Source organism: Furipterus horrens, unplaced genomic scaffold (genome assembly GCF_987537825.1).
Source record: "Furipterus horrens unplaced genomic scaffold, mFurHor1.1.pri manual_scaffold_1, whole genome shotgun sequence".
Taxonomy (NCBI): Eukaryota; Metazoa; Chordata; class Mammalia; order Chiroptera; family Furipteridae; genus Furipterus; species Furipterus horrens.
This window is the reverse complement of record NW_028327171.1, coordinates 162,162,324-162,179,815: the sequence shown is the minus strand read 5'-3', so window position 1 is coordinate 162,179,815 and position 17,492 is coordinate 162,162,324. Positions and strand designations below refer to the sequence as shown.

Sequence of the window (17,492 nt, the reverse complement as noted above, 5' to 3'; positions counted from 1 at the left end):
ATTGACACAACAATCTTAATTCTGGAAATTATCCTACAAATACCTGAGCATGTATTAAATTAATTTACAAGTTATTCACTGGTGAATTTTTTATAATAGTAAAAGATTGAAAAGCAAAATTAGTCTATAATATGTGTTCATGAGACAATCATCCAATGGGATACTGTGCAGCTACTTTAAAAATGCAGGAGCTGTGTGCATGCTGATGTTGCAAGATATGGTAGGAAGGGAAAAAACGATCTAGAATAAAGTGTATGGCATTCTACATTTTATGTAGAAAAGGAAGAAAAATAAAATGTGTATTATTTGCTTGTGTTGATTTTAAAAGATGAGAGAAGGATACAAAAGAAATAGTTAACTGTGAGATGCACAGAATGGAGAAGGTGAAGTCATGGTTGGAAACCAGACTTTGTATTGTGTATATATAATTTTAGGTAGACTTTATATTGGCATTTATTACACATTCTGAAAACTGTACAAATTGTAAGTGTACAGTGTAAAAGATTTTCACAAAGTGAGTACACCAATGTAATTGTCACTTGGCTGGAGAAATAGAACATTATCAGGCATTCAGAACCATATTCTGACCCCTCATGGTCATTCCCACTTCATGTATTCAACTTCCCTGAATTAGCTTTGCCTATTTTTAAAATTTTTTAATTGAAGTGAAGACTTCTATTCATCTTTTTATATTATTTTGCATTGTGTACCTATTCAAAAATAAATACATGTAGTAAAATAAAGTTCTTTGACATAAATTTAGATGACGCTTATAATTTGCTTTTATAGACACTTTTACTCCATAATTGGTTCAATTAAGTCAGTATCTATTGTTATTTTATATTTATCTTTATTTAACTGTAAGTTTATAAAAATCATCATTCTTTGAGTAAGATTATTTTAATCCTTGTTTACTTTTTAAACTTGAATGTACTTTGATACAAGTCTGCCTGAGATTATTGGTACTTTGTAGCCTTTTTTCAGTGCTAAAATAAAAGCACTATGAAACTGCTTTGAATGGCGTTATAAAATTTTGTGTCTTTCACGGTTAAAGGTTGACCTATTAAAACTGAGAAGCTTTGGACAAACTATTGTAATTTTATTTCATATTTATGTGTTTCCACTGGTGGACCTGATTATTTCTGTAGTAAAACAGGCTCTGTGACATTTTCTTATATAACTGTATGGATCCCTGAAAACATTTAAAAAAAAAATCTCTGCTCTATTATTAGCAAGTGTCATATATCTTTGAGTTGATACACGGAATAAGGTGTAAGGGCCATGTCAGATGTGATTGAAGCTTCTGTCTCTTACATTAAGTTTAACTGATTGGGATCACTATTTTGCCTCTATAAGCAGTGGTTCTAGGATCAATTAATGATGTTTGTTACAGGCATTGGATCAGAAAATGATCCTTATGGATATGTGAATAAATACAAGCAAAGTTAACTAGCCCTTGAGACTACAACCAATGATTTGTTCACCATCTTGCTTACTAAAAATGTAATTCCATTCCCCTCCATGCCAAAAGGCTTTTTAGAAATTACATGTACACTAATGCTTAAATTTTTTTCCCACAGGCTTTTGAAGACATATATATCGATCAAAGAAAGATTATTAAAGTCATACTAGAATATGCTGACATGATCTTCACTTACATCTTCATTCTAGAAATGCTTCTAAAGTGGATGGCATATGGTTTTAAAGCCTATTTCACTAATGGCTGGCACAGGCTAGACTTCATGGTTGTTATCGTACGTATTAAAAATAATAATTTTTAAGCTATTTGATTTGCTATTTCCTCTTTACTCTTACTTCTTTACCATTCCATTTACTTGTTTCTTCCTTTTTTCTCTCATTATACACTTTCAGTCACCAACATCCCACGTTTCTTTGTAATGTTTAATATTTATCCTTCTCATTTTAAAATTTAAAATTCTGCACTTATTTCATTCCTGGATTATTCTAACAGTCAAGTATATACCCATTGCTAACAAGACAGGCTTATTTCACAATATCTTGAAAATATCAGCATCATACAATATTTAAAAATTATTAAGTTATATATTTAAAATAAGACTACTTATCGTTATCTTCACCAGTGCCACACTGATCCAAACAGCCCCAAATGCTCAGCTGGACCACTGCAATAGATTCCAAACTTCTATTCTTGCTCCCACCAATGCACACTTGCATTCTGTTTTCCGCACAGCAACCATGTGTATTTTACTGTTGTGAAATGGAAGTCAGCTCAAGTCACTTCTCTTCTTGAAACTTTCAAATAAATGCTCTGTCTCACTCAGAGTAAATGTCCCACAAGTCTCTACATAATCCAATCTTATCTCCTACTACTCTCCCTTTCCCTGTCCTGGCCTATGCATGACCAGCTGGCCTTCGTGAAGTGCCTCATATGTGCCAAGATTACCTCTGTCTTAGTACCTTTGCACTTACTCTTCCATCCACCTGGGAAGTGTCGCAGGCTTACCTCATTTATGTTTTCTTAGATGAAACTTTGAAGTTAGGTCTTTCCACACACCTTGTTTAAAGATTCAGCTACTTCAATACATCCTTTTGCTTTCTCAGCTTTCTTCATCTTTGAAGCACCTGCTAATATTATGTGATTTATTAATTGATTTTGCTTATTGCTGGTCTCCCCTCACTGAAAGATAAGTTCTGTTAGAGCAGGTTTTTCCCTCTCAATTTGGTTCTGTCCTTATTGCCTATTTTTAGAATAATTCATATCACATGGTAGGTGTTCAATAATTTTGCTGAATAAACAAATGGCTCCCAGTTCTATAAGCTATGATTGAAGTATCTCAATCTACAAATAATAACTTAAAATATCTGACCTCTGTCTTCTACATTAACTTTTGCAAATTAACCTTCTACTATAACCAAACCAGACTGCAACTCACCTTCCTTGTTCATGTGCCCATAATTCACCATGTTTAGGTAAATGATACCCTTACTTCAAAGCCCACTTCAAAACCTTCTCTTTAATATAGGGTAAAAACAAATTTTTCATCATGTTGCCTTGTAAATACAGAAAATACGAAGGCACAATAAAAGTTAATCATAACTAACACCTTGTTCACTCTCCATTAACATTCATTAACCATGAATTATTTTTATGTATATGTTTACTTTAAAAAATCACCTTACTATCTTCCTGTACTTTGTACTTGGATTTAACAATATTCATATCCTTTTTGATGTCTCTCCCCTAAAATCTAATTCTCTATATTGTCTTAACTGTATTTATATATGAAAACATATGTAAGCATATTCCAAATTTTGTTTTAATAAATACATTGTATACTATTACTATATTGAAAAGAATCATGAAACAGATTTGAATTTAATTTCAAACTAATACATATTAATTATTAATTATAGAAGTATCAAATATATAAATTTTGTCTATTTCAATAACATGTATTCTCATTACCAGAAAATATTTTTATTTTTTAAGTGATCATACCACAAAATGATTTTTTAATATTTTTAATATGTTTTACTGATTATACTGTTACAGTTGTCCCAATTTCTTCTCCCTCTGCTCCCCTCCACCCAGTGACCCCCCTCCCTCCAGTTGTCCCCCTCTTTTAGTCCATGTCCATTGGTTGTGCATAAAGTTCTTCTCAACATCTTCCTGTCTACTCCACTCCTTCCTACTATGCTTCTTAAATCCTGTACCATCTCCCTCCCTTTCCCCCTTCTCCCTCCCCGCTGACCTCCCCGCAATGTGTTCCCCATACCTATAATTCTTTTTCGTCTCTCGTTGCCTACTTAGTTTGCCTTTGTTTCAATTCCCTAGCTTCTGCTGTTGGTTGTTGTGATGCAGTTTTCATTTTAATATTCATAATTTTGATCCTCCTTCTAAACCAGTCCCTTTAACACATCATATAATAGTGGTTTGGATCTAATGAACTCCTTCAGTTTTACTTTGTCCTGGAAGCACTTTCTCTGCCCTTCTATTCTGAATGACAGCTTCGCTGGATAGAGTATTCATGGCTGTAGATTTTTGATTTTCATTACTTTGGATATTTCTTGCCATTCCCTTCTTACCTGTGGAGTCTCCTTTGAGAAATCAGCTTATAGTCCATTTGGGACCCCTTTATACATAATTCTTTTCTTCTCTCTTGCTGCTTTTAAGATTCTCTCTTTATCTTTAACTTCTGACATTTTGATTATAATGTGTCTTGGAGTGGTTCTCCCTGAGTCCGGTTTTTCTGGAACTCTCTGTGCTTCCTGGACCTGTAAGTCTATTTCCTTCCCCAGGTTCAGGAAGTTCTGCTTCATTATTTTTTCACATAATTTTTCAATTTCTAGTTCTTCTTCTTCACCCTCTAGCCATCCTATAATCTGAATGTTCATTCTCTTATAGCTGTCCCAGAGGTTTCTGATCCTCTCCTCATTTTCCTCACTTTTTGTTTCCTCTTTCTGCACTGGTTGTCTGTTTGTTCCTTCCCTATGTTCCAATTTGTTGATTTGATCCCTGGTTTTCCTTTCCTCACCCCTTGTCTCATATGTGTTTTCGTTTGTTTCAGTGTGACTAGCTTTCATTCCTTCCCCGTCTTGTTCCAAATCTTTCATTATTTCTTTAAACCACCTTATGACTATAGCTCTGAACTGAGCCTCAGAAAGGTTTCCTATTTGCTCATCGGTTAGGTCACTCATCTGCTGCCTGGTGAGCTGTGTCACTGGGATTTCAATCATGGTTTGTTTCATCCTGCCAGTTTTCTGTTTACGTTTGTTTCCTGGGCAGGCTGTAGGGGGTGGCGCCCCGTGCACTCGTCACTACCAGGTGATCAGTGACCTTTTTCACCACTCTGTGGCACTTTGTGTGGGGGCGGGGGTCCTAGATGGATTCCTGCCATTACTCTCCACTGAGAGACTGGGAGGCTCCTTCCCCGTGGCCTCACCGTCCAAGGCAATGGGGGGTCTGCCTTTCCCAGCATTGGAATCGTGAGCTGCCATGTCTCGACTGCAGCCGGGATTGCTCCTCTGGTGTTTCTCGCAGTCCCTCCGCTATCCCTGCTGCTACCATGGATAGCACTGCCTGACCTTTCCATCCTGATTCCAATTTTGCCCCTCCTACCTGTCCAGACGAGCACTGCTGGTTTATAACTTCATACATTGGGCTTCCATGTAGTTTTATTTTCTGGAATTTCTGGTTATCTTTGGTTTTGAGATAGTTGTATTCCTACTTAGTTGTTAAGGGAGACAGAGCGTGTCAGTCTAAGCCTCCATCTTGGCTGGAAGTCAAAATGATTTTCTTATACCTTTCTGTAAGTCATTGTTAAGATATATAGAAATGTATATTAAAGCTTCTGCATATTTCTTGTTAGGCTTTGACTATGTATTTTTGTGTAGTAAATAAAAAGTTCATTTTATAGATTGTTTTGGTTAAAGTTAAAATTACAGCTTTTTTAAATATTTTTTTTCTATATCTAGGTGTTTTGTCTTAGCTTAATGGGCAAATCTTGGGAAGAACTAAAACCACTTATTTCCGTAAAATTCCTTCGGGCACTTAGAGTTCTATCTCAATTTGAAAGAATGAAGGTAAGAGAAAAGTTTCTCAACTAATCTATAATTTTTAATTTAGGATTACCAAATTTTTACAGTTGTAAAATTTTGTAATTTTCTCATTTATATTTTTGATAATGCTAATACAGAACTTTATATTCTACTACTTAAAGTAGAAAAATGGTATATTAACTATGCTTATACTTATTAGGATTTTAGGTCTTCATTGCTTATCAGATGAAAAGTAATAAAAATAAGCAAAAAGCCTACTGATAGTTGAGAGAAAATATTTTCTTTTTAATCTTGATTATATGTTTTCCATTACCATTTATTCCCCTTATACCCCCCTTTCTCCAGCAATCATCACAGTGTTGTCCATGTTCATGAGAGAGAAAATATTTTCAAAAGTAATACCATCCTAATCCACATGGATATGTGTGCGTATTAATGAAATGATTTCCAATTAAAAATCTAACTGTCAGGGGATGAAACTTAGATCAGTTGGCTAACTTTTAAAATTATGAGAACATTGAGTATACTAAGTAGTTATTTACTAAACAAAATTAAAAATAGATTTACTTTTTAAAAGTCAAACATTATGAATTGTGAATTCTTATCTCCTTCACTATCATACCAAAACCTCTTCTGAACAATTTGAAGGAAACTAATAAGTTGAACCACATAAAATGACCAGTGTTCAAACTTTGGGGCCTATACAGAAAACATCCTGGGGCTCAACCTAATAGAAAAAACAGTCTATGACCACCACAAATAGTATAATTATGTAGATATGCAACTATCACTTATATACAGAAATGGCAGGAAAAGTCTAATTTTACCTTTTATTTAATAATTATACATTTTTTGCATTTTTATTTATATACATTATTTAGCATTAGCCTGTCAATTTAATATTTTAGAAAACCACATATTCAGTGTAGGTAGGCTCCAATAAAAATTTATTTATGTTTAAATGATACTATTTTATAGTTTATACATTATATGTTACATTTAAACTGCCATTCATTAAGAAACTATGAGTTTTTTCCAGTTGTTTTCATCTAAAAATTTGAGTGGTTCTTATAAACTTAAAACAGAAATATAAATAACTTAAAATATGAATTTTATCAAAAAGATATTGCAGAAATTTTAATAATGTCACCTTTACATCATATATGTGTATTCATATATACATATGTAACAGCATGTATTAAGTACATTAATTACATTTTAATATGTATGCATGAACATGATTGATAATATTTTTGTAAGTCACCTGAATCTGGTTGACTCATTATGATAGGATTTAATCCTGATTAACTTATTATTGTAATCTACATTATAACTTATGAAACATTTTATTAGCAATATTATGGAGGTCCACAAGGTAGTATTATCACCACAGGTTTGCTTTAAACCAAAATAAGGAAGAAAATAAGCTGAAAAGTAATGTGGTTGAAGAGGGCTGTAAGAGTGAGGTTAAAATGACAAGAGAGCCAAGTTTCCAGCATGATTACTGTTTAGTAATAGAAAAATTCATAGGATATTCTGGGGCTATAAATGACACATGACCTATTAACTCAAAATATGGTAGGGTGGAGGGGTTACAGATGCAAAGATGTTGGTCAAAGGGTACAAACTTTCATTTATAAGATGAATAAGCTCTAGAATTTTATGTACAGCATAGTGATTATGTGCAATTGATAATATACTATATACTTAAAATTATCCAAGAGAGTAGATCTTAAGCTTTTTCATCACCACACAAAAAAAATTTTTTTTAAAGAAGAGGAAGAAGAACCATGTGAGGTGATGGCTGTGTTAATTAGCTTCATTATGGTGATCATTTCATAATGTATACACATATCAAATCATTACATTGTATACCTTAAATATATGCGGTTTTTATTTCTCTATTATACCTCCATGAATCTGAGAAACACACACACACAAAGAAATGATAATGAATATAACTAAAATAAATTCTTTGTTATTGGAAAAAATGTTATGGGATAATACCAGAGTTTGTTCCCGTAATAAATTTAGATACACGGGGAAAGGAGCATGGAAAGAATGCCCCTATCAGCAAATTGTCTGCACCTAATTAGTTTTAGAAATAAATTTTAAAAGTCTTATTGGAAACACAATTAAAAGTCAAAATATTAATTCAAGGCCAGAAAACTAAGCAATGTAAAAGCAAGCAAGTACAGGCAAAAGTATATGTATCCAGTAATGGCTGAGGGTGAGTAAGGTAGACTCATGTAAGAGAAAATCAGTGGTGCCTCAGAAAAAAAGAAAAAGAAGTGATTGGGGGGAAGAGAGTCAAAAATATAAATGCTAAGTGGAAGATAAAGAAATAGCCAAGGCTTAAAATATTCTGTTGGATATAACAACTGGTTTACATTTGCCATAACTACATTAGTGGAGTGATATGAATAAAATTTTGATTGCAATGTTAAGGAGTTGAGTAAATAGAGACAATGATTATACACTATCGCTGTTATTAAAGTTTAGGTGGTGAACTTACTTCCCAGACTTCCCACTCTAGAGTATCTAGAGTGACAGAGTGGTTCAAAAATTGCTTTGTGATTTTGCCAGGTCAAGCTGTCGATTCAGTGTTTCTTGAAACAATCTCTTGACTTCATTGGTCTACAATCTCTGCTGCTTTACTCTCTCCTTTAGAGGCAGTTCCTCCTGACGGTTAACGCCCTAAAAATGATGTCTGGGCCTATTTTGCTCTCATTTTGTAAGCTTTCTAGATAATCTTACACATATACATTGGTTCACTTGTCCTGCCCATTTCTCACACAATAGTAGATAAATGTGTTAAATCAGTGAAATACTTCATTGCTCTAGTATTTATACTAATTAGCTCTGTTGTTCTTTTAATAATTTTTTTACTAAAACATTTTGAGGATATCTTGTTTTTTTAATGTATATTTTTAATTGGAATTGTTGCTTAGGTTATTCAAATACCAGCATGTGGTCTATAAAATCTTTAGAGATTATCCTTTTTCATTATTTCAATATGACATTGCATTAATTAGTATTTCCAATTTAATCAAAATACTTTCACATTTCTTACCTAAAGTTTACATGTTTGTCTTTTATATGCCAGGTGGTTGTGAGAGCTTTGATAAAAACAACTTTACCCACTTTGAATGCTGTTCTGGTCTGCCTTATGATCTGGCTGGCCTTTAGCATCATGGGAGTACAATTATTTGCTGGCACTTTCTTTGAATGTATTGACCCAACAACTGGAATAAGGTTTCCTGTAGTTGAAGTCAGTAATAAGAATAAATGTGAAAATCTTTTATTTAATGAATCCATGCCATGGAAGAATGCAAAAATAAATTTTGATAATGTTGGAAATGGTTTCCTTTCATTACTTCAAGTAGTAAGTATGATCTTGATTTTATTTTCTATTTTATGTTCATCCATGTTGTAGGTAAAAATAAGGACAAAATGTGGATGATTAATAGAATTGGTTATAAATTATTTCAGCTATTATTTTTTAGCAGATACATGAACAAATAAGTTCACTTGGAGAAACAAAAGTGAAACAGTTTCTGCTCTTTTTGGAGAAGGCAGTAGAGGTGAAGGTAGGACTGACTGAGAAAATGGCAGGTACTAGCCAAAACTGTTTCATCACTAATCATGTAATAGGCTCACCGTTTTTGGCCAAGCTGTTTTATTTCTACTTAGTGCTTCGAGGAATGGCTACTCTATTCCCAACATCTAGTATATATGTCTTAGCTTCCCCATAGAAAAGCACATAATAGCAGTTACAAGTAAATATGTTACTTGGGAAGCATGTATTTATTCACTAGTTCTCTATCCCTCTACCTATATCTCTTTCTATTTATATTATCTTAAAATATTTTAATTTATTAACTATAGTTACACTAGGTAGTTTTCAATAGTTGGTAACAGACAACATAAATGTAATAATGAAAATTTAAAGATCTCAGTTACACAGTATATTGAAGTGTGGTCAGCCTTACTAATCATATGTTTTACTATATTAATAACAGATTGAGTTTTACTCTTTATTTGCCATGAAGCATAACATTTCCATAAGAATAAATACATGCCTTTTTTATAGGTGACATTTAATGGATGGATCACTATTATGTATTCAGCTGTTGATTCTGTTGGTGTGAGTATAATATAATTTTTAAGCCATTTTTAAAGTTCAAGCAAAGTCATTTTTGTAATTCAAGAACAGAGTACTAGCAATAACAATAATTAACAGTGTAAATGCAAATGTTATGCTAGACAAAAATTAAATACAGTTTATACTGAGTATTTCATGGACAATGAAATTCTTTCAGGATTATAAATAATGGTTGAGCCCCAGCAGGCCCATTTGAAGGTTATCAGACTTTACAACAATTATTAAACCAATACAATAAACTTTAAAATCCAGTGAGCAAAGAGGAAACGTTACTTCAAGTAACATTGTTGCATTTTCTTGTCAGAAATTGTTCTATAAATCTTGTATTTAAAAAAGTCAGTATCAGTATTTCCTTATTTTTCACTTTTTATTTTTATTTTAAAAGAATTTATTTTTAGTGTAGTTTTAGGTTTACAACATAACTGAGAGGGAGGTATGGATATCTTCCATATAACCCCTTCCTCCACACATGCACAGCCTCCCAATTATTAACATTATTCACCAGAATGATGTATTTTTTACCAAGAATAAATCTCCATTGACACATAATAATTACCCAAAATTCATAGTTTACCTTGGGGTTCACTCAGTATAGTACATTCTGTGGGTTTGGACAAATGTATGATGACATGAACCCATCATTATAATATCATACAGAGTAGTTCTACTGTCTTTTAAATCTTCTATTTTATTTCTTATTTTGCTTATTTTTTAACCTGACTTTTAGGTAAATAGGCAGCCTGTCTTCGAAGAAAACATCTACATATATTGTTACTTTATTGGCTTTGTTATCATTGGATTATTTCTTCCTCTGACTATGCTGGTCGGTGTTATTATTGCTAATTTCAACAAGCACAAAATAAAGATAAGTATAAATAGTCTTTGTTCTTCAATACCCAAGGAAATTAAACACATTTATAAAAATTCTCTGCTTCAAATAATTAGTTTTAGATCAGCTTAATATCATTTCATATTTATTACTTAGCTAAAAAATGATGTTCCTGTATATTGATAAATATTGCTAAAATGTTAATTCTGTAAATTGTTTTATACATTCAAAAATATACAGACAAGTTTAAAAGGTAAAAATTATAAGTGTTTCTATATGTATGTTCATAAATAATGACTTGCTAAAAAATAAAAAGCATTGTGCATTTGCATAAATATGTGACGTTCAAGAAAAACAAATCACACTCTTTACTTCTCAAAGCCCTCAGAATCATGACCAGTATACATACACTTCTTCTCAGAGTATCTTTTAATGCTAGAAATAGAGCAAATCATAAGTTCTAATTGGGTGGCCTAAATAGGAGCACTTGAAATAAGTAAGAGAATGCAGAGGCAGAATTGAACAGCCCATTTGGTGCCATCTCCACACAAATACTCCTTTCAGGGTTTCTACAAATTGCAAAGGCCTCAAAAGTCATCTAAGTCTGCCTGTTCTAACCACAGGGACCTACTTTCTATTGGTATAGGCAAGCCTTCTAACAAACTGAAGAAAAGGATAGTTTAATTTTAAAATTATAAATTTAGCCATGTCACCAAAGTTTAGCCATGAGCAGAATCTTGTAAACAAACCATTTTGAGTCCCCACTAATCAGATAGGATTAAAGAGGTCAGAGGTCAAGTATCATAAACCTTTCTAGATATCGCATTTCTCCTTTGTCTCTGTCAGCGAGTGGTAGGCCTCAGTAGACTGAAAAGTTAAAATAGAGTTGGCTACCCACAGGAAAGTGCGCCAAAAGATAATTGCATATCAGTCACCACCAGTATATATTCTGTATATGTTCTATATGGATTTTTGTGCAGAAAGTCAGATGTGTTTATGATTTAATTCATTGCAGTTAAAACTTTTTTAAAAGATTAAATCAATCATTGCCAAGCTTTCCAAAATGAAATTTGGGTTCAATGTGATTTAATATATATTTCTTTCATTTCTTTACCAAGGAGGCTCAAATATCTTTATAACAGTAAAACAGAAAAAACAGTGCTGTGAACTGAAGAAGCTGATGTATGAGGATTCTCCAAAAACAATACCTCGCCCAAGAGTAAGAAAACCTATAGATTTGTTTTTAAGCTTCTAAAAAAAGTTCTCTTTACATATTCATCTTTTTAAATAAACACTTGTTTTAAAATTCTTAACAAATGCTTTTGAAAAAAAATTTAAAAATATGTTTTTTAACAAAGCTTTGATGGCCTTTTTATTTGTTTTGACACTATGCTTTAATTCTAATTTGGCCCTGATTTATTCTCCTATTTGTGCTGGGAGTAAAGTTGTAAATCTAAAGCCTCAGTGTGTGTGTAGGTATTATTCTATTAATAAGATTATTACACCTTTTTCTTTACCCGTAGAACAAGTTCCGAAGATTCATCTTTGACTTGGTAACAAGTCAAGTTTTTAATATCATCATTATGGTTCTCATCTGCTTACAAGCGATAACCTATATGATAGAAAGCGATGAACAGAGTCAACAAATGGATGCTGCTCTCAACTGGATTAACTTAGTGTTTGGCATACTCTACACTGTAGAGTGTGTGCTGAAGCTCATCGCTTTCCATTGCAACTACTTCACTATCGGATGGAACATTTTTGATTTTATGGTGGTGGTTTTCTCTCTCACAGGTAAGATTTTGTTTAGTCAGATTTTCATTTGTAATAATATTAATTCAGGCAAGTTCTTACAGTAAATGTCTCCTGAGACATAGCCACTTAATCAGCAAAACATGTAGGAACCCTTGTTATTTCCAATGGGAATGCTTTTACATTTTTGTACTCATACATATACACATGTATGACACAGATGTTAAAAAAATACTGTTTGAAATAATACATAGATTTTACTTTACAGACGACCAAGTGAATACTTAGTTACCCCTTCAGTATATCACCTGCAAGTTAGTTTTCTAGGATGACACTAAGTATATTTATATCTTAGTATGATATAACCTTTCAAAATCACTATTTTCCCTTTCCTCTAATCTCTAAAATTGTTTACAGCTTTCACAACAATAGCATTTAAGGCTTTAATAAGTGGTCACTAGTTTTATTCTGAAGATCTCAGTCTTTTATTTAACCAATATGTTTGATTACTCTCTTTGTGTACAGATATACTCTATTCAAAGAATTCATTGGTCAACAAGTCAGGCGTAATTCCTGTATGACCATATTTTATTATAATTTATTAAGAGACACAGAAAATTAACAGTTCATTTTACTCTGCTATCGAGGATATGATAAGATTATGGATGGGCTGCTAGAGCAGCATATTAGTGAGGACACCTGATCAGTACATAGAGGTCAGAGAAAACACAGAAGAAGCAAAACTCTGAAGAGTTCCTTATTGGATAAGGAGATGGCAAAGAAATAATCTAGGAGTAAAGCGTTTTAGGCAGAGAAAAGTATATTGCCTGCCTCCTACAAGACACACACTAGAATGTGAGCTCCATGAAAATAGGAACAGTGTTTAATGTTTATTGTCAAGCACTATTCTGTGTAGTCAGCAATAAAAAAATGTAGAGGAACTGTTGCCCAGCTGTGTTTCTAGAAAATTCACTTATTCACCCGGTAGTGGAAGCAATGCAACTATTGACAGGCAAGTACAAGAAGCTTGATTGAAAGCACATAAAGACAGGAGGGAGCAATGGAAAAGTAACAGAAGAATGTGGAATTAAAGAGCCCTTTGAGACTGAAGAGAGAGTTACTGAAACAGAGACCCGAAGAGGGGAAATTGCAGTCAGAGAGAAAGCTGTTTGAATTTGAGACCTCAGAAGGCAGGCATCCTGCATGGGTTCAGAAGGTGGCCATCGATGTATATAATTAAAGTAAAATGATGGAGATTATTATAATTAAAGAAGCCAAAAATTGAGAAACTGACCTTTGAATGGGTTGTTGAGGATGGTAGGTGCTGGGAGGGAAAGGGCGACATGAGGCAAGTACTGAAGACTCAAATTGAATAAAAATGAGGAAGAATGAATAGACTGTGGAGCCAGGGAATGGTTAGAGATGGTATTGTTAAATGATATGACCCACAAAGTTCAAAATTTGTTTCTTTATAAAAATGATGGGAAGGAAAGTTATCTGGAAATCACGCTGGAAAAGGAAAAGAAAAAAGATGCCTGCTTATTCCATCTTTCTAACCTGAGAAATATGGAGTGAGAAAGAATGAGCTGTCTGCACTCTGGAGGATGTAGAACAATATGCTTATAATTAAAAGGTGTTAGTTACCTCCCGCATAATGGAAGAGTTTAGAAAGTTGAGAAGAAATGAGAATTTGAGCCAGAGTAGAAGGTCATGAAAACACTGTGGAGATGGAAATATAGATAAGCTTGAACATCAGAGAAATTGCCGACATTAACAGTAACAAAATTCAACAGAAATGAGAGACATAATCCTTCCAGATGCAGCAAACATACCATTTCATTTAGAAGCTTCATATGATTTTCCCCTCTCCCACCACAGAACATCCCTCATGCTTTTTATGGTAATTATAATTTCACCTTGTTTTATAGTGCTCCCTTTCACTTTCCTGGTTCCCTTATTGACCCACCATTGTCAGAAAAAAAGTTTTATGCAAAGACTCATTTATTCAATTTGCATTGAAAGCTCTTAAGAGCCCAAATACTACTTTTGAAATAAATTATAATCTATGAGCCATTGAAGTACAAATGATGTGTTGTAGAATTGTGCACCTGAAACCTGTGTAATTTTGTTAACCAGCATCACCCCAATAAATTCAATTTAAAAAACATGTTTTTGTAATTCCATTTATCAACCAGGTTTTTCTGCCCTGCATTTTAGTTTAAATGTCTACCTCTATAGATTACAAGGTCTTTGAGAACAGAAGCCACATCATTCATCTTTGTATATTTGCACGACACCTTTATTAAGTGTTAAGTCCAATAAAAGTTGCATTGAACTAAATTTCTTGATCTACCTACAATTAGAAAAAATGACTACTGTCTTATAGTACAGATTCATACCATCTGTGATTCCAGAAGTACTGTACTTGATATATAATACCTGTAGGATACTACAAAGAATTCTCTTCCAAATTTTGCTAGATATGCTGAGCATTGCCATGCTTAGGGTTTGGCCAACCCAAACTTAAAATGTGTGCTAAGTGCTATATGGGAAAGATGAGTAAACTGATCTTAACATACAGAAAGAAATGAAATGTAAAATAATTTACATTCCTCTAAATACCATCACATTTGAGTAATTTTATCACCTGTTTTATCTTTCCCCACACCAAGGACTATTTCTGCCTCTGACGGTAGGATACTACCTTGGACTTCCTTCCTTTGTGCAACTGATACTTCTCTCTCGGACCATCCACTTCCTGCGTCCTGGGAAAGGACCGAAGGTGTTCCGTGACCTGCTGCTTCCTTTGTTGCTCTCCTTCCCTGCATTGTTGAACATCAGTCTCCTCATCTTCCTGGTCATGTTCACCTATGCTGTCTTTGGAATGTACAACTTTGCCTATGTTAAAAAGGAAGCTGGAATTAATGATGTGTCCAACTTTGAAACCTTTGGCAGCAGTATGATCTGTCTTTTCCAAGTGACAATATTTGCTGGTTGGGATGGTATGCTCAATGCAATTTTCAATAGTAAATGGTCTGACTGTGATCCTGAAAAAATTAACCCTGGGACTCAGGTTAGAGGAGATTGTGGTAACCCCATTGTTGGAATTATTTATTTTGTCAGTTATATCCTCATATCCTGGCTGATCATTGTAAACATGTACATTGTTGCTGTTATGGAGTTTTTAAACATTGCTTCTAAAAAAAAAGCCAGGACATTGAGTGAAGATGATTTTAGGAAATTCTTTCAAGTGTGGACGAGGTTTGATCCTGACAGGACCCAGTACATAGATTCTAGCAAGCTTTCAGACTTTGCAGCTGCTCTGGATCCTCCTCTTTGTATGGCAAAGCCAAACAAGGGCCAGCTTGTTGTCATGGATCTTCCAATGGCTGTTGGGGACAGAATTCATTGCCTTGATATCTTACTTGCTTTTACAAAGCGAGTTATGGGTAAAGATGTGAGAATGGAGAAAGTTCTTTCAGAGATAGAATCGGGGTTTATGTTAGCCAACCCTTTTAAAATCACATATGAGCCAATTACGACTACTCTGAAACGAAAACAGGAGGCAGTCTCAGCAACCATCATTCAGCGTGCTTATAAAAGTTACCGTTTGAGGCAAAATGACAAAAATACATCAGATATTCATATGATAGATGATGACAGGGAAGATGAAGCTACTAAAGAAGATGTTTATTCTGATAAAGCTGGGCAAAAGTCAGCTAGTCAAAGCCATATCTAATTCCACTTACCACTTTTTCACCTTCTTTACATCTCTCAAAAATGTTAAAAGTTTAAGTCAGAAATAAAAGCAAACATTAGAGAAAGTGAAGATTTCACTTAGTAATCAGTTGTTTACAACTCATGGAAGTTAAGCTTCTTTTCACAAGACCCCATGTTAAATTCACTTTTTTTACCCCTCTATACAGTGCAGATAGCTCTTTAAACACTGCAGTGGTTAAAATGCCATTTGATAATCCAATGCTTGTTTTCTCTATATGATTTATATAGCATGTGCTTCTTCTGGAGGATGGGGATGTGGGGGTATATTAGTAGAAAAGGAATCTTCCTTGTGTATTTTACGTCTACTTTAAATTGATGGGATCCAAGTCCCCTCATTCTTAACACAGAATGGTGTTTAAAAAACAGTATAGTGCTACAGGTCATTGAATCATGAACTTTCTTACACACATGCCAACTGGGGTAAGAGGAAGGGCTGTTCTTAGAAAGTGCCTTTGAGATCAGTCACAGAGACCTTGGGCTGAATCAAACCACATTTGAGAAAGATTGGTTGGAGCCCTGATTTTGTTTGTTTTCTTCTCTCTCTCTCTTTTTTTTTTTTTTTTTTTTTTTTTTTTTTTTTTTTATGGGGAATTAATGTGGTTTCATTGTTCTGGGATTCCTGGTTTCCCATCTCTGGCTAGTTCCACCTAAACTCAGCTCCTCAACAGAATGGATTCTTAGAACAAGAAGAAAAAAGGAAAAACAGTTATGACCTATATTTTTCTCACTAATATTTTTAAATGTATACATTACTAAAATGATAAAATAGAGAATATGTTAGTAGTCTTAAGTCTTACCTTACCATAAAGCTGATGTATCTTTACCATTTATCCATAATGTAACATTGAGTATATAATATCTGGCAAATGCATATCATAATATGAATTCGAAGAGTCAAGGGCCACCATTGTGTTTAGGGATTTTCACAGTGACTTGATCCTTAGTTTGGAAGCTGTGGCCAATTTGAAGTACTTTTTGCTGTACTTTATGATTCTTAATAACTAGGGAAATAAAATGATCACTGAAGCTTGTGAGAACCCTGAATTAGGAGATCAAAGTGTAAGCATGTTGTTGGTGGGGTTTTATAACAATGTGTACAAGTTAGTTTTTACTTACTCATTTATCTTTCCAAGTTCTTTGTTTTTATCTCATTACACACATAATTACTCTGTAAAATGTTTTATGTCTGAAAAGCTTTAAATTACTAAACATTAATTTTCACTATTGAAATTATTTTTAAAAGATAGGCACTAGTTTTTTTTGATGTTTTCATGAAACGTCAGTCACATCTACAAGGTCTGTCTGAAAAAAATCCCACCATTGTTAATATAACAAGAATGGTTTGTGCAACATTGATGTAACCTGGCAGCCAAGGAGAATGGACTGGAATGTCCATGCATGAACAATAATGACTTCACTACACTA

The 17,492-nt window shown here is 33.6% G+C and overlaps 1 protein-coding gene across 1 annotated transcript in view; it reads left to right on the top strand.

Annotated features, from left to right (window-relative positions):
• The window catches only part of SCN7A (sodium voltage-gated channel alpha subunit 7), a 90,308-nt gene extending 73,707 nt beyond the window's left edge, over positions 1-16,601 (top strand). The window contains exons 18-25 of the mRNA XM_090280463.1: positions 1,581-1,754; positions 5,458-5,565; positions 8,648-8,926; positions 9,635-9,688; positions 10,434-10,571; positions 11,650-11,754; positions 12,059-12,329; positions 14,960-16,601. Of these exons, the coding sequence (XP_090136589.1) occupies positions 1,581-1,754; positions 5,458-5,565; positions 8,648-8,926; positions 9,635-9,688; positions 10,434-10,571; positions 11,650-11,754; positions 12,059-12,329; positions 14,960-16,026 (2,196 nt within the window). The 3' untranslated portion in view covers positions 16,027-16,601. The remainder of the gene's footprint in view (positions 1-1,580; positions 1,755-5,457; positions 5,566-8,647; positions 8,927-9,634; positions 9,689-10,433; positions 10,572-11,649; positions 11,755-12,058; positions 12,330-14,959) is intronic.
• The last annotated feature ends 891 nt before the right edge of the window (positions 16,602-17,492 follow it).